This window comes from Lithobates pipiens, unplaced genomic scaffold, assembly GCF_037356315.1.
Source record: "Lithobates pipiens isolate NorthernLeopardFrog02 unplaced genomic scaffold, aLitPip1_a1.2 Scaffold_8, whole genome shotgun sequence".
Taxonomy (NCBI): domain Eukaryota; kingdom Metazoa; phylum Chordata; class Amphibia; order Anura; family Ranidae; genus Lithobates; species Lithobates pipiens.
This window is the reverse complement of record NW_027507903.1, coordinates 166,615,631-166,642,689: the sequence shown is the minus strand read 5'-3', so window position 1 is coordinate 166,642,689 and position 27,059 is coordinate 166,615,631. Positions and strand designations below refer to the sequence as shown.

The 27,059-nt window shown below is 40.7% G+C and overlaps 1 protein-coding gene across 9 annotated transcripts in view; it reads right to left on the bottom strand.

The window, feature by feature from the left end:
- Positions 1 to 27,059, bottom strand: part of CACNA2D1 (calcium voltage-gated channel auxiliary subunit alpha2delta 1) — a 930,857-nt gene that overhangs the window by 295,391 nt on the left and 608,407 nt on the right. For all 9 annotated transcript variants that reach the window (XM_077469518.1, XM_077469511.1, XM_077469509.1 and 6 more), the window contains one exon: positions 3,653 to 3,722. In XM_077469518.1, coding sequence (XP_077325644.1) covers positions 3,653 to 3,722 — 70 coding nt within the window. The remainder of the gene's footprint in view (positions 1 to 3,652; positions 3,723 to 27,059) is intronic.

Below are 27,059 nucleotides of genomic sequence, written 5' to 3'. Positions count from 1 at the left end.
CAGTGCCATCCACCCCAGTGCTACCTGCCCCCAGTGCCATCCACCCCAGTGCTACCTGCCCCCAGTGCCATCCACCCCAGTGCCACCTGCCCCCAGTGCCACCTGCCCCCAGTGCCACCTGCCCCCAGTGCCACGTGTCGTCAGTGCCACGTGTCAGTGCCACATAGTGCCATCTGTCATCAGTGCCATTTGTCATCAGTGCCACCTGTCAGTGTCACGTGCCATCTGTTGTCAGTGTCACGTGTCATCAATGCCACTTATCAGTGCCATCTGTCATCAGTGTCACGCGTCATTGGTGCCACGTATTAGTGCCATCTGTCACCGGTGGCACGTATTAGTGCCACGTATTAGTGCCACGTGTCATCAGTGCCACGTATTAGTGCCACGTGCCATCAGTGCCACGTATTAGTGCCACGTGTCATCAGTGCCACGTATTAGTGCCACGTGTCATCAGTGCCACATATTAGTGTCATCTGTCATCAGTGCCACATATTAGTGCCATCTGTCATCAGTGCCACGTGTCATCAGTGCCACGTATAAGTGTCATCATTGCCACGTATCAGTGCCATCTGTCATCAGTGTCACGTGTCATTGTCCTGGTATTTCAAAAGTGTAATAAATAGTCAACAAGTTAGATGTGTAATTTATGCTTCTAGAACACGTGATGGCGCTCCCTGCATGTTGGGCCTCTCTATGTGGCCAGGCTGTGAAAAAGTCCCACACATGTGGTATTGTAATACTCAGGAGGAGTAGCAGAATTTTTTGGGGGGTGTCATTTGTGGTATACACATGCCACGTGAGAGAAATAACCTATTACAATGACAATTTTGTGGAGAAAAATAAAAAAAATGAAAAATCTTCATTTTGCAAAGAATTGTGGGAAAAAAATGACAACATCAAAAAGCTCACCATGCCTCTTACTAAATACCTTGGAATGTCTACTTTCCAAAAAGGGGTCATTTGGGGGGTATTTGTACTTTCCTGACTTGTTCGGGTCACAAGAAGCGAGATAGGCCACCAGTACATCAGATGTGATCAATTTTGTGCGATTCGCACCACAGCTTGTAGACGCTCTAACTTTCACAAAGACCAAATAATATCCACTAATTTGGGTTATTTTTACCAAAGATATGTAGCAGTATAAATTGTGACCAAAATTTATGAAGAAAAATTAATAATTTGCATAATTTTGTCACAGAAACAAAGAAATATGCGTTTTTTTTTCAAAATTTTCGGTCTTTTTTCATTTATAGCGCAAAAAATAAAAACCCCAGAGGTGATCAAATACCACCAAAAGAAAGCTCTATTTGTGGGAAAAAAAGGACAAAAAATTCATTTGGGTACAGTGTTGCATGACTGAGTAATTGTCATTCAAATTGTGAGAGCACCGAAAGCTGAAAATTGGTCTGGGCAGAATGGTGTTTAAGTGCCCAGTAAGCAAGTGGTTAAACCGCAAAACTTTTTTTTTTCATTTTAAGCCAACAGACCAATTAACAATTAAAGATAAATTATATAATCATTACCAATTACTGTATATTAAAAATAAATAAATCACACCACAGGTTGCATACAGGAAGCACAGGGCACTTGCTTCAGAGCTCTTAGTACACTTGCTTAAAATCTATTTGGCCAATATTAACTGCTTGCCGACCAGCCACCATCATTACACGGCGGCAGGTTGGTATGATCCCGTGGGCCGTTGTAGCTACATGTCGGCTCCTTTAAGAAGAATAGCAGGCACGCGCACACCACCGGAGGTGCGTTCATGCACCCACTACACTGCTGGGAGTGCCGATGTTCGTGGCCGATGGTCTCGATGACTGCTGGCCAACATCGATCGTGGGCACGATGGCAGAACAGGGACGTGTCAAGTCCCTGTTCTGTGAGGAGTGACAAATTGTGAGTTCCTAATAGCTAGGAACCACAATCTGTCATCTCTTCTAGTCAGTCCTCTCCCCCTACAGTTAGAACACACACCTAGGGAACACAGTTAACCCCTTGATCATGCCCTAGTGTTAACCGCTTCCCTGCCAGTGACATTTATACAGTAATTAGTGCATTTTTATAGCACTGATTTCTGTATGATTGTCAATCGACCAAAAAATATGTCAAAAGTGTCCGATGTGTCCGTCACAATATCGCAGTCTCGATAAAAATTGCAGATCACTTCCGTTACTTTAAAAAAAATAAAAATAATTCCATAAATCTATCCCCTATTTTGTAGACACTATAACTTTTGCACAAACCAATCAATATACGCTTTTTGCGATTTTTATTACCAAAAATATGTAGAAGAATTCATTGACCTAAATCGAGAAAAAAAACTTAGGATATTTATTATATCAAAAAGTACAAAATGTGTTTTTTTCTAAACTGTCACTCTTTTTTTGCTTGTAGCGCAAAAAATAAAAACCACAGAGATGATCAAAAACCACCAAAAGAAAGCTCTATTTGTAGGGGGGGGGGAAACATTTGTTTGGGTACAGCATCACACTAAGGGGGTAAATCCTTCTGGGGCTGAATTGGTTAATCTCCATACATCAACAAAATAAAACAGAAGGAAAAAAACACCACACATAGCGTAACAATATTTCAAACCGCTGGTTTATTGTAAGCAAACATACTCACATAGAGTAGATATTATTCATGCATATTGTAATACGCACCCAGCATGCATGCGCATCGTGCAACGTCAGCAGACTGTGTGCTCACGGGCAGAATATGATTTTTTTTATAATTTGTAATGATTATATCAGAGATTTTTAATTGTGATTTTCAAAGGGTTAATGGTATAATCAATATATATTGTTTTACACTTAAAGGGACAACGCTTCACATATATGGTGTTTAATTTGTATAGATAGCTGTTTGTGGTTATCTTTCTGTGAGCAGCTGTTCTGTTGGTAAATGTTTGATTCATTTTTTTGATGCAATACTTTCATGAGCATAGAGTTCACTTGGTTTTGTTATGTTATTTGTCTAAATATATTTTAATTTACATACTGTGTTCCTGATATGCTGGTCCTCATTATTGGTGTACAGTATAATGTACTTTTATGCTAGTAGTCACCATTAAATGTATCTTTTAAAGGAACCTAGTCATTGTTGCTTTTCACAGCTAATTATACATTAACGATGATTCATTTTATTTTTTTTTATTCATAAATCAATAATGCCTGCAAGTATATAATTGAAAATGGTATAAAAAAAAGAATACAATAAAAATCGAATAATGAATTCTATTTACTGAAAAATCAGACCAAAGCTTATATTCGGTTATTGCTCATTATTATGCCCCTCTTAAGATAATGCTGTTTGATAGGATTACAATTTCTAATTAAATAATAGAACAAATGTTATGGATATTGCTTGTACTCCTCTTAAGCTGCACAGATAGCACAACAATTCTGGTAGAGCACTCCATCTCCCACGTTTCATTAGACTGTAATTTATAAGTAACATTGTTTAATGTCTTTTTATAATGAAAAATAATGAAGCAGAGAAAGCAAATGAGCCCTGCTTTGTCATTGCCAGAGTTGCAACACAAAGTGAATATCTTTTTTTTTATTTATAGGATTAATCAAGTAGATATCAGTGCAGGCATCACATTAATTGAATAAATTACCAAATGCATAAATATAAATAAACTTACCATGGTCGTCTTCTAACATCATAAAGGTCAATTTTATTTGGCGTTCTGCTCTTATCTACCCATGGAGAAGCTAGACAGAATAGAAAAGTACTATTATTGTATTTTTGTGTATGATAATGACTATTGTATTAATGCATGAATAAAACATAGCATTAGCCTTGGTTGTCTACTATAAAAATGATAGAAAACTTTAACATTGCATTATTTTGGTGACAGGATGCTTGCTTACATTTTTTATACTTCTAGTAATGAAATGGAAAAAATAAAGTATTGTCAGCAAACATATATTTTCAATCATAATTGCAGAGACATTTGAATGCTACTTTTACACACTTGGTTTTACATCATTTTATTGTATTGGAAAAAAAAGTTTTAAAGATTAGCCATTTGAACTCCGGCAACCAACCTTTCCTTTGGTACAGTATGTGTTGTAGGGCTCTCTGGCCACAGTAGAAAGCAGTCAGTGTTTCCACTTTCTAGATGCTTATTTAGGCCCGATCAGTGATTGACCTGCCACAGAACTAGAAGAGTTTTTAACTCTGTGCCCTGTGAAGGGAAAGCCTGGGAACACTTTCCTTCAGTCTGTGTTTGGTCCCATGTTAATAGGGAACTCCAAGAATAGAAAGTGGGGAGCATTTCATTTGCCTCACCCACTTATGGGAGCATAACAAACAGTAAACAGTTGACGCCAATGGCAACAACAGTTTGAAATGTATACATGTAATTGGTTTAAGAAGTCACACATTTATAACTGACTTGGCACAAGCTACTGGTGCCTATTTAAATAAAAAAATCTGTGCAATAGCTGTCAGTTGGCAGTTAGCAACAAGAAGAAGCTTACCACCCATCCACCCTTGTCGCGGTCCTTATTGTGTGGCATCCGTCCCTTTCTATGGAAAGGGGACAGTTCTGGTTAATGGTTATAACTCGAGATTTAATGGCTGAGTTATAGATATTTAGTTCATATATATGTGTGTGTAAAGCTATATAATAATATTTTGGTTTTGTGTGAAATATTTGGTAAAGAAGACAACACTGTCATATGTGTGTTAAATTGGATTATAATATCAAATAAAAAAAAATGTATTTCCAATAATAAAGGGCTGTGGCCAATTTCAATCCTTTAAAATATTCATACAGTGTTTTTATTCTCATTAGCTGGTAATTATTGAAGTGTGTTATTACATGGTTAATTGGTACTGTCTACAATCCCATGTAGTTTGCTGTAGGACAGGTGCACCATTCAAATGGCCACATTGTATTACAATATCTGCACTGCCGTAACAGCTGTACAGTAGTTTTTATACTTTCTTTTTCACATTCACTTTTGTTGTGCCGATGACCTGCAGCATATCTGCAGACTCCTATAATGCACAGCATTTTTACCATAGTCTCTGATCAGCTCTTGTAGTATATTCGCAATCTGTTCAGTTCAGCCCGTTATTGGTGTCAGAGGTTGCACTCCCTTCCTATATCTAGTAAAATGTTCACCACTGCACTCAAATGAGAAAACACTCAATTGCAATCACTCAGCCTCTCTTCAGAACAACTGTGAAATTACAACATCAGCAAAATCCAGAATGCAGAATGAGTTTTTTTTTTTTAAATCTTCACTGTGAGAAGAAACAGTAAGGCAAAACCATTGTGTGTAAAGAAGAAATGCAGCCTAAGTGAGCAAATATGGCTGTTCCTACCTACACTGCCCCCCATCAGTTGTCTGTATATACAAAATGCAATATGAATCTAAAATGTCTGTGTACAACAAATACACAAATGCACATCTATAGGTCATAAGAGCTATTGAACTGAATTGAATTGAAGGTCTTTATTGTCATTGTAAGGATACATTTTAAAATAAAAGTAGCAAAATCTACACTGGCCAAACCTTGCTCACTTTGTTCAAATATGGCAGAGATACACTGTAAGGCCACTTTTAGGTAAAAGATAGGTACTTGGGCAGAACAAATGAGATATAATATTAGAAAATTAGGCTTTGAAACATTAAAGCTGATTTCCACTTGCTGACTGGCTCAAGCTGATATATGTCGGCAGAATGCCACCGCTGTACAAACTGCTGTACCCATACAGCGGCTCCTTTAAGAGCCATAGCAGGCCGAGGCTGCACAACGGGGGACCCGATGCGTGTGGCCAGTGGGTGTAATTACTAGACATGTGCAGAGTAAAATATTTCGTTTCGGAATTTCGTTTTCGTCTGAAAACTTAATTTATTTAGTTACTCCCGAAATTCGTTTTTATTTATTTCGTTTTTCGTTCAAAAATTGCATTCGTCCGAAAATCCACATGAATTACGGTCGAATCTGTCTTGGAAGGCTTATGGTGTCTGTCGAATGTATAAAGAAGATTCGACGGAGCTAACTATATAGCATACTTTGGAACCCTATTAAAGTCTATGGGACTCCAACGTTCAAAATCTAAAGTGCTAATTTTAAAGGCTAATTTGCAAGTTACTGTCCTAAAAAGTGTTTGGGGACCCGGGTCCTGCCCCAGGGGACATGTATCAATGCAAAAAAAAGTTTTAAAAACGGCCGTTTTTTCGGGAGCAGTGATTTTAATAATGATTAAAGTGAAACAATAAAAGTGTAATATTCCTTTAAATTTCGTAGGGGGGGGTTGTCTATAGTATGCCTGTGAAGGGGCGCATGTTTCCCGTGCTTAGAACTGTCCCTGCACAAAGTGTCATTTATGCAGGAAAAAAAGTCCTTTAAAATCACTCGCAGCTATAATGAATTGTCGGCTCCCGTAATACAGAGAACACTCATTGAAAGTCATTGATAAAAAAATAAATAAATAAATAAATAAAAAAAAAAGCGTGGGGGTCCCCCAAATTCAATTACCAGGCCCTTCAGGTCTGGTATGGATATTAAGGAGAACCCTGCCTCAAATTTAAGAAAAAAATTGACGTGGGGTTCCCCCTAAATATCCATAACCAGACCCTTCAGGTCTGGTATGGATATTAAGGGGAACCCCGCGTCAAATTAAAAAAAAAATTGACGTGGGGTTCCCCCTAAAAATCCATACCAGACCCTTTATCCGAGCACGCAACCTGGCAGGCCGCAGGAAAAGAGGGGGGGACGGGAGAGCGGCCCCCCCTCCCTCCTGAACCGTACCAGGCCACATGCCCTCAACATTGGGAGGATGCTTTGGGGGTCCGTGACCCCTCAAAGCACCTTGTCCCCATGTTGATGAGGACAAGGGCCTCATCCCCACAACCCTGGCCGGTGGTTGTGGAGGTCTGCGGGCGGGGGGCTTATCAGAATCTGGAAGCCCCCTTTAACAAGGGGACCCCCAGATCCCGGCCCCCCCCCTGTTTGAAATGGTAAGGGGGTACAAAAGTACCCCTACCATTTCACAAAGAAAGTGTAAAAAATGTTTAAATAAAACAAACACACTTTTTAAAAATTCCTTTATTAAAAATAAAAAAAAGATTCCAGCGGCGGTAATCCACTCTTGCTATCCAGCGACGGACGGTCAGCTCTCCATCGATGTCTAATGTCATCCAGCGCAGCGCAGCATCCTTCTTCTGTCTCCGTGGAGGAGACACTACAGACATTCCGGCGGATGACATTTCTTATATACGGAGGGCGGGGCCACCCGTCACCTGACCCCGCCTCCCTCTGACGCAAGGGGAAACCCGGGGTTCCCCGTGACGTATGGGTGACCCCGCCCCCCTCTGATGTAACGGAAACCTGCCTGTGTTACATCAGAGGGGTGCGGGTCACCCATACGTCACAGGGAACCCCGGGTTTCCCCTTGCGTCAGAGGGGGGCGGGGTCAGGTGACGGGTGGCCCCGCCCTCCGTATATAAGAAATGTCATCCGCCGGAATGTCTGTAGTGTCTCCTCCACGGAGACAGAAGAAGGATGCTGCGCTGCGCTGGATGACATTAGACATCGATGGAGAGCTGACCGTCCGTCGCTGGATAGCAAGAGTGGATTACCGCCGCTGGAATCTTTTTTTTATTTTTAATAAAGGAATTTTTAAAAAGTGTGTTTGTTTTATTTAAACATTTTTTACTCTTTCTTTGTGAAATGGTAGGGGTACTTTTGTACCCCCTTACCATTTCAAACAGGGGGGGGGGCGGGATCTGGGGGTCCCCTTGTTAAAGGGGGCTTCCAGATTCTGATAAGCCCCCCGCCCGCAGACCTCCACAACCACCGGCCAGGGTTGTGGGGATGAGGCCCTTGTCCTCATCAACATGGGGACAAGGTGCTTTGAGGGGTCACGGACCCCCAAAGCATCCTCCCAATGTTGAGGGCATGTGGCCTGGTACGGTTCAGGAGGGAGGGGGGGCCGCTCTCCCGTCCCCCCCTCTTTTCCTGCGGCCTGCCAGGTTGCGTGCTCGGATAAAGGGTCTGGTATGGATTTTTAGGGGGAACCCCATGTCAAATTTTTTTTAAATTTGATGCGGGGTTCCCCTTAATATCCATACCAGACCTGAAGGGTCTGGTTATGGATATTTAGGGGGAACCCCACGTCAAATTTTTTCTTAAATTTGAGGCAGGGTTCCCCTTAATATCCATACCAGACCTGAAGGGCCTGGTAATTGAATTTGGGGGACCCCCACGCTTTTTTTTTTATTTATTTATTTATTTTTTTATCAATGACTTTCAATGAGTGTTCTCTGTATTACGGGAGCCGACAATTCATAATAGCTGCGAGTGATTTTAAAGGACTTTTTTTCCTGCATAAATGACACTTTGTGCAGGGACAATTCTAAGCACGGGAAACATGCGCCCCTTCACAGGCATACTATAGACACCCCCCCCCTACGAAATTTAAAGGAATATTACACTTTTATTGTTTCACTTTAATCATTATTAAAATCACTGCTCCCGAAAAAACGGCCGTTTTTAAAACTTTTTTTTGCATTGATACATGTCCCCTGGGGCAGGACCCGGGTCCCCAAACACTTTTTAGGACAGTAACTTGCAGAATCTTTTCTCTCTGTCAAATCTTTTTTCTCTGTCGAATATTTTCTCTATATAATCTTGGACTAATAGAGGTAAGGTTAAGCACATTCGACCACAGGTTCTATAGACAGATTGTTGTCAGAGTCATGTCGAATCTCCTATTCTATATCGAACTGTTGTAACAATGAAAACGAAAATAAAGCATTTATTTATGTCGGATCTTTCGTTTTTCGGATTTTGTGCTTTCGTTATCGTTTGTCAAAACGAAAACGAAAATAGCTGAAATTCGGACGAAAATGCATTCGGACGAAAACGAATGCACATGTCTAGTAATTACCGCTGGCCACCCTTGATCGCAGGCACGAGAGCCAGAATAGGGATTTATGTGTATAAACACACAAATCCCTGTTCTGACAGGAGAGGAGAGACAGAGGAGAGTCTGTTCCTACTAAGTAGGAAAAATGATCTAGGTCCTCCTCTAGTCAGTCCCATCCCCTCACAGTTAGAAACACACCTAGGGAACACATTTAACCCCTTGATCACCCCCCAATGTTAACCCCTTTCCTGCCAGTGACATTTACACAGTAATCAGTGCATTTTTTATAGCACTGATCGCTGTATAAATGTCAATGGTGCCAAAAAAGTGTCAAAAGTGGCCAATCTGTTCCCCGCAATGTCGCAGTCCTGTTAAAAATTGCAGAGTGCCATCATTACTATTAAAAAAGAATAGTAGAAAAATGCCATTAAAATGCCATAAATATTCCCTATTTTGTAGATGCTATAACGTTTGTGAAAACCAAACAATATACGCCTTTTGCAATTTTTTTGCCAAAAATATTTGGAAGAATTCATATCCGCCTAAACTGATGAAGAAATTAAAAAAAGGGAAAAAATACTGCATCCGTGGGCCCTTGACGGCGGCTTGGGCTTCGCTGATTTGACCGTTACTGCTGACCTCCACGCACGCGGTGTGCTACGCGGTGCTCCTCCCCTCTCCCCGCCTTCTGGCCATGTTGAGGGGGTGGATACTTGGTCCCTTCTCACTGACGTCATGTTATATGTGCCGGGCATTAGGCGTCCTCATGGCGCTCTGGTGCCGTCGGATAGTCATTCTTCCGCAATCACACTGGGGAGATGGATTGGCGCTAATCGTCTGACGGCTGAGCCGCCCAGGTGAAGGCAGTCCTACTCACCGGTAGTGTGTTCGCCAGCATGGCGCCGGTGTTTGGGACCAGGATGGTTCTCCATTGTGGGCGCTTCACAGGTTGGGCTACATACATTCATCTCTCTTTTCCTCCCTGAACTTTCACTTATTCTCACGATAATTAGCTCACTTATCTAATCATCTTAGTCTGGTATTTTCTTGCTTACACTTTTTATCTTCATGTTTTGGTGCCCCCCCCTTTTTTCTTGCTTCCTCATTCTTCACCCTATTTTCTTATACAAAAATACTTTCACACAAAGACAGATCCTTATCTGGTCTGTCACACATAGATTTTTCAGATAGATATTTGCATTCACTTCACAGGTATTGCATCCTCCCACCCTGGAAGTGTCTGTGTTGGTGGCTAACTTTCCCGCGGGCTGCCTCGGTGCCTGGTGGCTATGCACTGCGGCTCTTTTTGCGGACCCAGATGCTGTTTTACTGGCCCGCTGATGCAGATGTGAGTTTGACGCCCAGCCTTGAAATTAATTATAATAATTAAATTACTCCGTTAATTTTTTATCAATTAATTCAAATTTTCATTTTATTTTATATATAATTTTCAGAATTATTCTATGTTGCATGCTCCTGATGAGCGTAGAGCCGTTGGCCATTATCCTTTGTCTCAACCATGGAATATCAAGACTTATTTGATCTTCTCCGTCTTATAATTCATTACTTAGGCATGGTTATTCAAAAAACTTTTTTTTTTTCTATTATTCACTTACCATGGTTATCTTGACCATTTTGGGTTCAACTACAGTAGGATATGTTTACACATGTATTTATTGCTTTTTATGTTTTATATGAATTTGTATTCGATTGTAAATTATTGTGTAATATCAGTCCATGAGTTATCGTGTGGAGGCTGTATGCCCTTGGCATTTTTGAGGTTGATACCCGAAATGTTTGTATAACATATCATGGACTTTATATAATAAATATTATATTATAGTCACTTGACTTACTTTTTTACTGATGTGTGCTTCATTTAAAGTCCCAATCTTGCTCTCTTTTCTAATATATGATGAAGAAATTAGTTTTTTTTTAAATAGTTTTGGAATATTTATTATAGCAAAAAGTAAAAAAAAATGTTTTTTTTTAAATTGTCGGTCTTTGTTTATAGCACAAAAAAATAAAACTTGTAGATGTGATCAAATACCACCAAAAGAAGGCTCTATTTGTGGGGAAAAAAAGGATGGGTACAACGTTGCACGACCGCGCAATTGTCAATTAAATCGACGCAGTGATAAATCACAAAAAAATGGCCCGGTCAGGAAAGGGGTAAATCCTTCTGGGGCTGAAGTGGTTAAAGTAACTTGCCTGGAACAAGCTGGTCCAAATGAACTATTATCTTCACTACTAGATGTGCCTGCTGTGTGCTCTGTATAAGCTATGTATAGTCTCAGCTATATGCAGTATATAGTGCTGTGTTCTGGCCGTAGAAGAGTAGCTTCCTGTTTCACTCCCGAAAAAAAAAACTGAGTTGGGCTGACCGACATCCCAATTCTCCCGCGAGGTGCAGAAGTCTCCCCCATTTTGGCTATGGCTCCCTGACACCTGCAAGTGCCTCGCAATATCCCAGCTGCAGGGCCAATCCTGGATGGTGCCCTGGTTCACAGCCGGGAATGATCGTGTGGTGGGAGCAACAGCTATGAACATTGATCTCCCTGTATAGCTTTTTTAGCAGACAGACGGTTCTCCTCCTCTCCCTCCCGTAATAAAAACAAAAAACGACTGACACCATCCACTGCACTACTGACACTGTCCACTACCCCCTCCCCATCCTCCACCCCCAATCATTTTGAAAAACAAAAAGTGCAAAAATAAAATTGTAAAAAACAATAATAAAAATAAAAACAAATTCTGACACTATCCATTGCTCTACTGACACTGTCCACTGCCCTACTTTACTGGCCTCCAAAAAGCATTTTGAAAAAAATGAACAAAAAAATTAAAAATAATAAAATTTTAAACAATAATAATAATAATAATAATAATAATAATAATAATAATAAAGAATTACTGACACCATCCAATGCCCTACTGACACCATCCTGCACATACTACCCACTGCTGTAGACTCCACATGCCAAACATGCACATTATACCCACCTTCATAAACTCTGCACTCCTCTCCTGTACATACTACCCACCTTCAAACACTCCACATAATACCCATAACCATACACTCCATACTCCTCTCCTGCACATATCACCCACCACCATACACTCCGCACTGAATATTCCCTATTTAACATTCTACGCTATGTAAGTAATCTCAGACTCTATTAAACCACACCCCATTTAAGCCACGCCCAATGTGTAGCATGATTAAAGCCACACCCACATTGTGCTGTGGGGGGATGTGGAGCGCTACCTTCCTGCAATGAGTTACCACCTCCTTGAAATTAGTTTTTACAAGTTGGGATGTCTGGGTTGAGTACTACTCAGGAAACTTTCTACACACAGCACAGCGGGTGTATCAGGTAGTGAAAATAATAGTTTGTCTGGTGCAACCAAACTGATAAACATCACTAAAGAGATTAGCTGTAATAAAAATGCATACTGAATATTTGTGGCACAGCATCAGGAAGTAAATAAACCAACTTCATTGAGCAGATGCATTTTTAGCAATAAAAAAAAGAGGGTAGGGGAAGCACATTCTATACTATTGTTTCTAAATGTTTACCTTTTTAGGTTATTTTTGATATGCTGTGTTTATGGCCTGCTCTACAGTTTAGCTTGTGAACATGTTAAGTTTAACAGGCTTAACTTTATCAGGCATCTCTGACCAACAACGTAAGTGACACTAATGCTTTCTAAATCCTAACCTCCTTACAGCAGTCATATAAAAGTACAATGATTGTATAGGTCTTCTGGGAGGATGGGGTGTTTAATTCTTGCAATGTTCTGTAGGTAGAAGCTCAATGATCTGATCAGTACATATATCTGAGTTAATCCTCGATCAATTACTGCATCAAGCATGTGAAAAAGATCTATATTATGTGTATAGCTTTGTGTCTCATATAAACAAATGAGTTGAATGTAACGTTCGCTATTTTTCTATTAGCCACTGACCTTCGGTTTTGTCTGCCTAAATTATAGGCAGCGGGAATTCATCAACTCTTATAGATTATTCAAGTGGGAATTTATGGCTGGTGATAACTCTGGTTTAAAAGGATAAATACAGTGTTATCTGCTTAGCATTAGGCTGCTTTCACACTGAAAGTGTCGACCATTAGCGCTAAAGCACCACTCGTTTTAGCAACACTTTAGCCCTGTTTAAGCAGCAATTATGCACTTTTTGGTGCTAACGGGGCGATTTTCATCCAAAAAAAGGGTAAAAAGTCCAGTTTTGCTGTGCTTTGAAAGCGCTTTTAAGGTGCTTTGAAAGCGCTGTCCATTCATTCTTATGAAAGGGCCTTTTGGAAGCCCTTAATACAGCGTTCCCAACCCACCCCAAAGATGCAGCTTGCAGGACTTTCCCGCAAAGCACAGTGCCCCAGTGTGAAAAGTCACACTAGAATGAATGGGAGGCTTAGGTGCTTAGCAGAGGCTATTTCCAGCGCTAAAGCACCTGATAACTGCCCCAGTGTGAAGATGGTCTTAATAAGATGGTTAAGGCTATGGCTATGTTGTCCAGTGGTGACATGTATACTGCAAACAGCATTGGGGACAGGACTGGACCCTGGGTTATGACATACATTAGTGGTACTGATGTGTAGGAAAAGGAGACCAGGGATACTCTCTGCAATCTTCTAGTCAGGAAGGATCTGAACCACTAAAAAATAATGTCATTGATACTGTAAAGGTTTTCTAACTTATTTATTAAGATTTTTTATTAGCCATTAACAACCGGCTGCTTGAAAAATTGTGCAGGGAATATCACAGAACACTGGGAACAGTTAAATGTATTATGGATTGCAGGAACAATTCAGGCATTCAGTTCTGGGTCCAGGCCACATGAAGTACAGCTGAAGGCCTTAGATTTTTATTAATAACTATCTTACTTTATTGTGTGGCTTACAAGAAAGGAAACTATATAAGCTGTATACATATTTGACAATTCAATATGTCTTCTATCTGGGAAGTCAAGGACCCTAGTTGGTGCAGCATTCAAAAACATTTTATTCAATTCTATTCATTAAAATATGAATATAGAGATGATGCATTGATATGTCATCAATACAACCAAGGTAAACCTGGATAAATTGAGTTCAAGTTACTATAGCAATACAAAAAAATGGTAATTCTACAACAGGGGAAATTAATTAAAATTCAAGGGGGCCCAGACACAAAAATTTTCTTCCGGCTGAGGTTCAAGTCTCAAGTATGTGACTATAACTATGATTTTACTCACTGTATGTCTATCAAAAAAAATTAGAAATGTACAATTTCCATAGCATTTCAGCAATATTTATTGTCACGTTTCTGTTACAACATTACAGGTGGACAGTTGGAACTGACATGGCTTTACATTTGCTCTTGCCTTTGTATTTAATACAAACAACTATCTTTAACCACTTGCCGACCGGGCTCACAGGAACCTGGCCAAGTGCGATCGCAGGCACGAGCGCTAGCATGGGGATTTGTGTGTATAAACACACAAATCCCTGTTCTGTCAGGGTAGATGATACATATCGTTTGTTCCTACTAAGTAAAAACAAAGATATGTCTCCTCCCTCAGTCAGTCATATCCCCATACAGTTAGAACACATCTAGGGAACACACATGTAACCCCTTGATCACGCCCTAGTGTTAACCCTTTCCCTACCAGTGACATTTAGACAGTAATTAGTGCATTTTTATAGCACTGATCGCTGTATAAATGTCAATGGTCCCAAAAATGTGTCAAAAGTGTCCGATCTGTCGGCTGCAATGTTGCAGTACCGATAAAAAAGCAAAAATCAGTGGAGCATCTGTAATGGACACCTGAGATCAGAGCTCTGTCCCGCTCTGGTCTCTCTGGCCCCCCAGCTAAAGATAGCGGCATCTCCTGAAACTCCCACAGGGCTCATCCAATCCCCGAACAGTGCGTAATCATTCTCATGTCCTCAGGAACCAGATGGATGTCAGCATTCAGAATTCCTCACTCATATGTTTTAGAGTTAAATTTAGGGTAATGAAGAAGACACAAATTAGTTCTCTACATGAGTATAGTGGGATTTGAAGAAATGAATGAGGAGTTGGAGGTGAAGGTGTGGAGAAGCAGAAAGAAGAGGTGGGGTGGAGTAAGAGGATACAACAGCCATGCTTGTCACCTCCTTCCATCATATACCCTTCTTTTTACTTCCACCTTTCAGACTCTTTTTTGGGGGGGAGGCAGTACTGGTTTAAAGATAAGTGGGCAGCTTATGGCCATAGTATTATTATCCGAACTTTTTGCTGCTCGTCTTACCTGCAGATATAAAATTCTTCCCCCTGCATTGTGAAAGGGCAGGCAGTCTATGACAATGGGTTTTCCCCCTGTGGCTATGCCTCCAACGCACTAGCTATACTGTAATAAATAAACATTAATAAAAAGCCCTACCATTTGGTCCTTCTGAGCGGCAGAGCGCCAACCTTCCTTGGCTCATTACCCTCCTCTACCTGCTGTGGCATAATTACATTTCACATGTAGATGAAGGGCAGGGATCACCTTATGGGCAAAATAATGGTGACTGGGGGATGGCCTTCTACAAAAATAATGGCAGCTGGGTACCTGCCAATGCAGTGCAGCACAAACCTTGTGGAAAGAGGTAAATCCATGAGCTGAATTGGGAGCTGTAGTTTTGCCAAACTGGTATTAAGATATTGGGCATAGAATTGATTTAGGGACATTTCTTCTAGTATGGAGGATACAAAGGGCACAATAGCAGTACAGCAGGCTTCTCTGCACCTGGGAGGAATGAAAAGAGAAAGGCAATGTAAGCCATTACATTACTACCTGCGTGATGAGCCACTGGCTGGGTGAAAAAAACAGCTCTCCAGAGCCTCACCTCATGCCATATGTGCATTGAAGGAGATGCAGGAGGATAGCTTTTAGATCTGTTGTTGCTGTTACTTTCAACATTCACATCAGGCCTATTACCACTGCATAAAAAATCTGGTATGGGATGAATCAAATTAGGCAGCTGCTGCTGTACTTAAGCCAAAAAAATTGAAAAAAAGTTATAAAATCATGAACACATCTAAAATATGTGATGCCACCATATGGTGTTGCTGATGCTGTCCGTGAAGCTCATACTGTTCTGTAACACTACAAACATCCTAAAGGCATATCCCAAGCATGACAGGATTCATGTTTATTTATGAAACTCTCACAGATGCATAAAAAGGAGGACCGTCTGTCCACTGAGTGGTATTTAAAAAAAATGTTCTTTAATTTCTTAGATATCTCCCCCACCAATCCTCCACCATATCTACTCCCTCTATCCCATTATTTGTCAATAGCTTGCCTATTAGCCTTAAAAAGGGACAGAATTTTCACCTTCCACTTTCTTTCATTAATGCCAGCATGGTTCACTGCTAAGTTTAGGTTTTGTGGATTTTAAGCAGGGCTTGACCAACCCCATGCAGATCAAACCTGGGAAGAACTGCTTAGCCCTAGTGGGGGGGTCATAGATGAGGTGGTTGGCAGCCAATTAATTTTAGTGAGACATTTGTGCCAGGTCAGCCATGGCCTGATATCATATTACCACCTAAGGTGACCAGGGTACTTCATGATGAAATGAAAGATTGAGTATATGTGCCAGATTGAGTATATGTGCCAGGCAAGTTGTGATTTCTTGGAGGTATCGGGTGAACAGCAGGTTGGTGCCAAAGTCACACATAACCCTGTCCAGCTGAAGATAATGAGAGGCCAATCCACCTGTCTAGGCCTAGAGAGCTGCTAGCAGCTGTAGTCCAGTGTAGCATGCAATGCACATGGTTGTCATAACATGTCATACTTACCTGTGGTTTTCAAGCCCAGATCCTCCTCTTCTCAGGCCCCTCCTACCGAGTGCCCCCACAGCAAGTAGCTTGCTATCTGGGCACCCAAGCCGAGCCGCTGCTCCATGTGGCAATTCAAACACACTGAGCCACAACCCTGCCCCCTCTCTGTCCCCATTGGCTCACTGACTTTGATTGACAGTAACGGGAGCCAATGCATTAGGATAAAAAAAAAAACTTCTGCCTTTAGAACCACTTTAAATAATATAGAATAACTGTACTGTACCACAGCAAAGTTAATGCATTAATATTTTTATTATTTATATTATTTTATTATAGTGATTTAAAGATTAAAGGTTAAATGCACAGGAGTTAGGGAGGCGTGGAGGATATTAGCAGCAAATTCTGTACAGACACTTGCTTTACCATGACAAATAGGTCTCTCAGCCATTAATTACAAGAGGGAAACAATAACGTGCTGCCTGCAGAATTGATTAATATGCATTAGAACTAATACAGCTCAAGTTAAATGATTTTTGGTGATATTAATAGTTTAAATTACTAGACTGCACCCATTTTACCCTAAAGCCAAAAGCACATTTTGTTTCACTAATTGTAATTGCTCAGGACACAAGATCTTAATAGTGTAGATATATGCATCAATTAGCAGGACAATTGATACTAATGTAATACTGAATTCTTTCATAACACTGAATCCCAACAAATAGTTGTTTGTTTGTTTGTTTTAATAAACCTATTTTCTGAATGTAACACTGTAAAATAGTCTACTGGGAATCAACCCCCTGCTGGAAAAAAAATAAGTAGTTCTGATATTCTTCATACTCATTGAAGCGTCCTGCTCATTATTAACATACTTAACTTCTAGTAAGCACAAATTACTACTTAAAATATTTCCACACATATCAGATTTTCTAAAGTGTATCAAATCCTGAAAATTATTCAGGGAAACCTTATTCCAATGGGATATGTGCCTACACATATTTGACTTTTACTATACAGATGCAAAATGAGACCTTGCAGGGTCTGGGGAAGCTAATTAAGCCTATAACATAGAATCAGTCAGCATATATGGCTCTTTAAATATGCAAATTTAAATACAGCCCTGATGCATCAACAAACAGCACTGTGTAATGCATGCTAAAGTGTATTTGTGATTTTAAATGTTACTATTAGGTGTGATAATAATGCTTGATTAGGTGTGATAATAATGCTCATTCAAGCATTGTGAATAATGCTTGAATAATGCTTAAACAGTAAAGTTAGCCCAATTTTTTTGTATAATGTGAAAGATGATGTTACGCCAAGTAAATAGATACCAAACATGTCACACTTTATAATTGCACGCACTCATGGAATGATGACAAACTACAGTATCTAAAAATTCATAGGCGACGCTTTACATTTTTTTTACGGTTACCAGGTTAGAGTTACAGAGGAGGATTATTGCTCTCGCTCTGACGATCGTGGCAATACCACACATGTGTGATTTGAACACCGTTTACATATGCAGGCGCGACATACGTATGTGTTTTCTTTGCTGTGCGAGCTCGCAGGGACGGGGGCGCTTTAATTTTTTTTCTTATTTATTTTAAAATTAATAAATTGTTTTTTTTTTATTTGATCCCTTTTATTGCTGTCACAATGTAAACATCCCTTGTGACAGTAATAGGTGGTGACAGGTACTCTTTATGGAGGGATCGGGGGGCTAAAAGACCTCCAATCCCTCCTTTGCACTTCAAAGTATTCAGATCACTGTTTTCGCCAATTCTGAATACTATATATTTTTTTTAAACTGGCGCCATTGGCAGCCGAGTAAACGAGAAGTGACGTCATGACGTCGCTTCCGTGTTTACAATTAGGAGACTGGAATGAAGCTGCTTACGGCTTCATTACAGTCTGTCCCTAGCTGCCAGAAGTGGCAGATTGTTTATCGAGGCTCCCGGTGGAACGGAAGCCCAGGTAAGAGCGGTGGGAGGCTCCTCAGGTATAACAGCCGATCGGCTTTTAGCCGCATCGGTTGTTATCGCTGGAAAGCCGATCGCCGGCTCTAAAAAACAGTACTGAGATGATGCCTGCAGCTGCGGGAATCATCCCGGTATAACTGGGTATAACCCCGGTATAACCCCCGAAAGCCAAGTACACACATCTGCGTACGCTCGGCGGCAAGGGGATATAGACATTTTTTTTATTATTATTAACTTTGTTGTAAACATAATGTATTGTAAATGTTATAGTAAAACATTAGTCCTGGTCAGCCTCCTGATTCCAATTCAGCCTACTAAACGAGGGAGCACAATTCTCTTTCTGACTTCCTAACTTCAGTGATACCAGCCCAGAACAGCAGAACAGTTTAAACTTAACCAAATTCTAATATATAACAGGAGAGGAAGAAGCAGGACGAAGAACAGTCAGCTGTGCTGCAGTATTTATGTTCTAACAAACAGCATGTTGCAATGAGAGAAAAGTAACAGAGCAATGAGCCAATCAGTGTGCTGCTTCTCCTTTCAATGCCCACATACAGGCTGGGGGGAAGTAAGAAGACATGTAATTGTCATCTAAAGTGATTGTAAAGGCTTGTTTTTTGTATTTCTTTTTTTAATAACACACATGTTGATTTTGCACAGAGCAGCCTGGATCCTCCACTTCTCGGGTCCCTCTTTGCTGCTTCTAGCCCCTCCCTCCTTTGAGTGGCCCTCAGCCACCAGCTTGCTACAGGGGGCACCCAAGCCAAGTGAGAGCTCTGTGTATCCATTCAGACACGGAGCCCCGACCTGGCCCGACCCCCCTCTCTCCCCTGAATGACTTTGATTAACAGCTGCAGGAGCCAATGGCACCACTGCTCTGTCTCAGACAATCAGGAGGATAGAGTCTATTGGATGGCTGTGGGGATTGTGGACATAGCTAGAGAGAGAAGGGGCTCAGGTAGGCAATTAGGGGGTGCTGGGGGAGGGCTGCTGCACACAGAAGGCTTTTTATCTTAATGAATAGAATGCATTAAGATTAAAAAAAAAACATCTGTCTTTACAACTACTTTAACTGTGATAGGTCTCCTGCCCTGCCAGACAGGACTATTCTGTGTGATAGAGCTGTGTAAATCTCAGAAATTGATTAACAGGAATACAAATTGGCCGATAAAACAACTACATACAGTATGTTATATGCTTTATCTGTATATTTAACTGCAGCAGGGAAAAAATTAAAATAAATCTTTAGTTTGCATTTACAGTTGTGCAGCAGGATTCCTTTCCTTGATACGTATGAATGTTTTGATGCATGCACACATCCATGAGTTGATTTACTCATGCACTGCTTTTTCATTTACAAATTATATACAAATAAATAGGTATATACCTGTATATACAGAAATTAAATGATGATGGGCAGAACAGAGAACAGTTAGTGGTATATACAGTGGTGTGAAAAAGTGTTTGCCCCCTCCTCATTTCCTGTTCCTTTGCATGTTTGTCACACTTAAGTGTTTCGGAACATCAAACCAATTTAAACAATAGTCAAGGACAACACAAGTAAACACAAAATGCAATTTGTAAATGAAGGTGTTTATTATTAAAGGTGAAAAAAAAATCCAAACCATCATGGCCCTGTGTGAAAAAGTGATTGCCCCCCTTGTTAAAACATACTATAACTGTGGTTGTCCACACCTGAGTTCAATTTCTCTAGCCACACCCAGGCCTGATTATTGCCACACCTGTTCACAATCAAGGCATCACTTAAATAGGAGCTGCTTGACACAGTAAGGTCCACCAGAAGATCCTTAAAAGCTACACATCATGCCGAGACCCAAAGAAATTCAGGAACAATTGAGAAAGAAAGTAATTGAGATCTATCAGTCTGGAAAGGGTTATAAAGCCATTTCCAAAGCTTTGGGAATCCAGCGAACCACAGTGAGAGCCATTATCCACAAATGGCGAAGACATGGAACAGTGGTGAACCTTCCCAGGAGTGGCCGGCCGCCCAAAATTACCCCAAGAGCGCAGCGACGACTCATCCAAGAGGTCACAAAAGACCCCACAACAACGTCCAACGAACTGCAGGCCTCACTTGCCTCAGTTAAGGTCAGCGTTCATGCCTCCATCATCAGGAAAAGACTGGGCAAAAATGGCCTGCATGGCAGAGTTCCAAGGAGAAAACCACTGCTGAGCAAAAAGAACATCAAAGCTCGTCTCAATTTCTCCACAACACATCTTGATGATCCCCAAGACTTTTGGGACAACATTCTGTGGACCGATGAGACAAAAGTGGAACTCTTTGGAAGGTGTGTGTCCAAGTATATCTGGCGTAAAAGGAACACTGCATTTCATAAAAAGAACATTATACCAACAGTAAAATATGGTGGTGGTAGTGTGATGGTCTGGGGCTGTTTTGCTGCTTCAGGACCTGGAAGACTTGCCGTGATAAAAGGAACTATGAATTCTGCTGTCTACCAAGAGATCCTGAAGGAGAATGTCCGACCATCTGTTCGTGTACTCAAGCTGAAATGAACTTGGGTTCTGCAGCAGGACAATGATCCTAAACACACCAGCAAGTCCACCACCGAATGGCTGAAGAAAAACAAAATGAAGACTTTGGAGTGGCCTAGCCAAAGTCCTGACCTGAATCCTATTGAGATGTTGTGGTATGACCTTAAAAAGGCCGTTCATGCTCGAAAACCCTCTAATGTAACTGAATTAGGACAATTCTGCAAAGATGAGTGGGCCAAAATTCCTCCAGGATGCTGTAAAAGCCTCATTGCACGTTATCGCAAACGCTTGGTTGCAGTTGTTGCTGCTAAGGGTGGCCCAACCAGTTATTAGGTTTAGGGGGCAATCACTTTTTCACACAGGGCCATGATGGTTTGGATTTTTTTTCACCTTTAATAATAAACACCTTCATTTACAAATTGCATTTTGTGTTTACTTGTGTTGTCCTTGACTATTGTTTAAATTGGTTTGATGTTCCGAAACACTTAAGTGTGACAAACATGCAAAGGAACAGGAAATGAGGAAGGGGGCAAACACTTTTTCACACCACTGTATGTTCCCTTACTACCGTGTTTCCCCGAAAGTAAGACAGTGTCTTACTTTCTTTTTATCCCCAAAAGCCCCACTATGTCTTACTTTCGGGGTATGTCTTATATTGGAAAAAAATTGTCTAATTTTTTGTTTTAACCATAAAATTAACATTTATTAACAACCTGAACAGTATTGTATTCACCACAAAACAGTTTTATAAAAGGAAGTGCCAAGAATGTCTTGTTACAACATTGCATAACATGTAAAACAATGAAAAATGGTAAGAACGAACAGTGGAATACTGGAAGATAAAACAGATTTATGTGTGATACAGTACCACCTGCTGTATTTAATCCAGTGTGACACCTGCTGATACCCACTGGGTTACATACAGCAGATGATACCCCAGTATGCCAGTGTGTATGTTTTACTGATGTATGATTAATACTGTGTGCATTACCGTATTTTAAGCAGGAGGCGGCAGTGACAAGTGCAGGGGACGGCGCGGTGACGTATGGAGAGGGGGACGGCTCAGGCGTGGGTAGGAGGCGGCGCTCATTAAGATCAGAGGGAAATGGCAGACGTGGCGACGTATGGAGAGGGGGGCGGTGCGGACGTGGGCAGGAGGCGGCGCGCAGCTAGATGAGAGGGAGGCGGCAATACCCCCGTGTTTCCCCGAAAGTAAGACATATGTCTTACTTTCGGGGTACGGCTTATATTAGCTGACCCCTCTGAAACTCCTGATACGTCTTACAATCGGGGGTGTCTTACTATCGGGGAAACAGGGTAGATGTACTGTATATTCAGTTAATTGCTTCTTTCTACTTATCTATTTGGCAAACTCTGACATATATGTACTAATTGTTAAGTTTTGCCACATTTTGCCATTTATGTGTCATATATGACTGATTCTTTTGTGTGTTCTGGATGCCCCGGCCCTATTTCTTTAATGACAGCATCAATAGGTTTCCATACCCACTCTCTTTGTTTAGGATGAAATGTTCTTTTTCCAGTGGTGTCTCATATATTAGTTAGTATGTATTACTATCCTTGTGTACTGTTGGCGTTTTCTGTGGATCTATTGTCTTTGTCTTGTATTGGGTGCTATTCACACTCTACATTTGTTTACTTTTGGCACTTGTGGGGCGTTTGGTCACTGAGGACACCATTGATCCTGACCAAATCTAAGAATCTGAGAGTCTATCATGCCATACCATCAGGAAGACCTGTGATTGGCCCTAAATGTATTCTGCAGCAAGACAATGGCCCCAAGCAAACAACCAATGTCATTAACCACTTGCTGACCTGGCCTTTTCTGGAACATATATATATATAGTAAATCCCTGGGAATTACAGTCCAGTTAGCCTAACATCAATAGTATGTAAACACTTGGAGGGGTTGATAAGGGACTATATACAATATTTTAGAAAAGAGAACGGTATCATTAGCAGTAATCAGCATGGATTCATGAAGAATTATTCTTGAAAAACCAATCTATTAACCTTCTATGAGGAGGTGAGTTGCCATCTAGTTAAAGGAAGGCCCGTAGACGTGGTGCATCCGGATTTTGCAAAAGCATTTGACACAGTTCCCCATAAACATTTAATGTACAAAATAAGGTCCGTTGGCATGGACCATAGGGTGAGTACATGGATTGAAAACTGGCTACAAGGGCGAGTTCAGGGGGTAGTGATAAATGGGGAGTACTTGGAATGGTCAGGGGTGGGTAGTGGGGTCCCCCACGGTTCTGTGCTGGGACCAATCCTATTTGTTCATAAATGACCTGGAGGATGGAGTAAACAGTTCAATCTCTGTATTTGTGGATGATACTAAGCTAAGTAGGCCAATAACTTCTCCACAGTATGTGGAAATCTTTTAAAAAGATCTGAACAAATCAATGGGGTGGGCAACTACATGGCAAATGAGGTTCAATGTAGAAAAATGTAAAATAATGCATTTGGGTGGCAAAAATATGAATGCAATATATACACTGGGGGTAGAACCTTTGGGGGAATCTAGGATGGAAAAGGACCTGGGGGTCCTAATAGATGATGGGCTCAGCAATGGCATGCAATGCCAAGCTGCTGCTAACAAAGCAAATAGAATATTGGCATTCATTAAAAAAGGGGATTCATTCCAGAGATAAAATGATAATTCTCCCGCTCTACAAGATTCTGGTCCGGCCGCACCTAGAGTATGCTGTCCAGTTCTGGGCACCCATCCCTCAGGAAGGATGTACTGGAAATGGAGCAAGTATAAAGAAGGGCAACAAACATAATAAAGGGTCTGGGGGATATTAGTTATGAGGAAAGGTTGCAAGCACTGAACTTATTCTCTCTGGAGAAGAGATGTTTGAGAGGGGATATGATTTCAATTTACAAATACCGTACTGGTGATCCCACAATAGGGATAAAACTTTTTCGCGGAAGGGAGTTTAACAAGACTCGTGGCCACTCATTAAAATTAGAAGAAAAGAGGTTTAATCTTAATTCTTTATTGTAAGAGCGGCAAGGATGTGGAATTTCCTTCCACAGGCAGTAGTCTCAGCGGAAGAATCAATAGTTTCAAGAAACTATTCGATAAGCACCTAAACGACCACAGTATACAGGGATATAGACGGTAATACTGACATATAATCACACACATAGGTTGGACTTGACGGACTGTGTTTTTTTTCAACCTTACCTACTATGTAACTATGTAACCAGTATTTCACATCAAAGTACTGATGTATATATACTGCGGGAAGTTTTCAAGTGGTTTAAGAACTATCTTCAGCATTAAGAAGAATAAGAAGTCCTGGAAGTCATGCTTTGGCCCCCACAGAGTGCTCCAAGATGTTTGGAACAACCTACCTGCTGAGTTCCTTCAAAAACGGTGTGCAAGTGTACATAGAGGAATTGATGCTGGTTTAAATGCAAAGGGTAGTCACACCAAATATTGATTTGATTTAGATGTTTCCTTTGTTTGCTTAGTTTGCATTTTGTAAATTGATTAAAATAAACAATTAAAAATATATATATTTTTGAAAGCATTCTTACTTTACAGCATTTCTTCACACCTGCCTAAAATTTTAGCACAGTACTGTATATTTCTAGTGTTCTTTTGGATGCTGGAGGCCTATTAATGGGGAAAACAGCAGGATTTAAATTTTTCAGATCTGTCTATAATAAGTTAATATTTGGTTGGTAGATATTATGGCACTTTGCACATTATCATTATTTGTAACACCTTGGTAAATGCTCTTGATGTTGTAACTACAGTATAAGACTTACATTGCTAAATATAGCATGATATTTCTCTATACAACGTTTTGTTACAGCTGTGTTTGGCAAGCTCTTCATATGCCATATGTTATTCTCTTGACTGTGAACAGTGTATCTATTTTTAAATTGAAATATGACATTTTTTAGCTTCTATTAGACTACTGTGAAATAGAAACAATATTTCTGCAAATGGCATAAAATTAGCAAAAGATGACTCTATTAAGAACATACAAAAATGTATGAAACTTAGAAAAATATACTTTCCACAGGTGATCGGTTCCTTAGAACAGGGTTTCTCAACCTTTTTTTAGTCGAGGCACCCTTTGAAAGCGTACTCAGTCTCAAGGCACCCCAGTCTAAAACTAGGTTCACAGTAATGCGAGTGCTTAAGGGGCGAGAATCTCAGCTGTTCACGCACCCGCAACCACCAACAACTAAAACGTGTTGCTCTTCACAGATGCATGGGGCTGCCATTCATTCCTAATAGCACCCCCACATATCTAAAAAAACAATGCATTTGCAGATGTGGGAATTGCTGCGAAATTGCATGGTGATTTTGCACCATGCATCACTTTGTGGCTATGGCAGGAATTATACCCTCTGTTGCATTTAGTGAGTATTACAGCTGAATGGGGCCTTGCTGCAACCACCCAGCAACCACACACTCTTGCAGTTGCAACACAGTGATGCCGCATTTTGGGGGTTAAAACAGGATAGATAGATAGATAGATAGATAGATAGATAGATAGATAGATAGATAGATAGATAGATAGATAGATAGAACACATGCACTGCACACGCATACAGTACATACAAATAGTCTTTTTGCAGATCTACTAACTAACCTGTCTGATTCAGACACCTTCTCATTTGACTGACTTTCCCTTTAATGCTTGGCTTCCACACCCCCACTGCCCACAGAAATGGTTATTTACATTAAGTCCAGTTATTTATGCCTACAGTCCTGTACTGTATGAAGATGCCAAACAGGTCAGCAGTCTCGGGGAAGCCTCCAGAATCCCCCACCTAGGGCTCGCCACCTCTGTACATTGTCGGACCTGTTTATTAAATCTCACTTTACTGACAGTTCAGTACTCTGTCTCCTCACAGTGTCTTTTTCCTTCTCCCTTCTCACATGGCTGCACCGACAGACGAGCAGGAAATATTCCATCTCACAAACCAGGAGAGTGCATCCCAGCAAGCTGTGCGGGTGTCAGACCGGACCTTAACAACCGATGATGATGTTATCGCTTGGCAGGACGCGGGCGGGTATCCCACACAACTTTCCCAGTGTCTATAGCAGCTGCGTTCATGTTTGGGACAGCGGAACAGCACAGCTGTAATAAAAAAACAGGTGGCAGCAATAATCTTTTACCAGATGCCTGCTTAGTTAGGCAAGTTTTTGGTCATTTTGCTGCGGTACCCCTGGAGACTTCCAACGGCACCCCAGTGTGCCACAGAACACCAGTTGAGAAATTATGGTTTAGAAAGCATACCCATCAGCATAATGCAAAGTTTGTTCAATTTCAGCTAGACAAGACTCATTCAAAGGCATACATTTTATTGATAAAGTACAGTAAAAAGTAGAAAAAGTAACATCTTCCTTGTTTTAAACTCATCTATGAAAATTTCCAAAGATAAGAATACTGGCACTAACTTTATCTGATTCTGGTCAGATTAAACATTGACCTCACTTTTTCTTTTTGAGGCCCTGCTATATACTATGGCTTACTGATCTTGATGACATATTAATTGAGTATGATCATTTTATATGACTGCTATTTTTTCTTATCTCCTGAGAGATAAGTGGCAGTAAAGAATGTCCGACCATGCTCACACCTGCCTTCATATACAGTATATGGACAGTATGCTTGGATAATCCAAATGTTCATCTTTATGCACAAATCTCAATAAAGAATCTTTAAGTACTTTGATCATGCTGCACATCGTGCCTTCTAATTTTACTAACTATGATAATACTAATTCCCCTTCACATGCTGAAGATTAATTATTTGATTTAACAAATGTCATTGATCAAAATGCATCTTTAGGTTCATTAA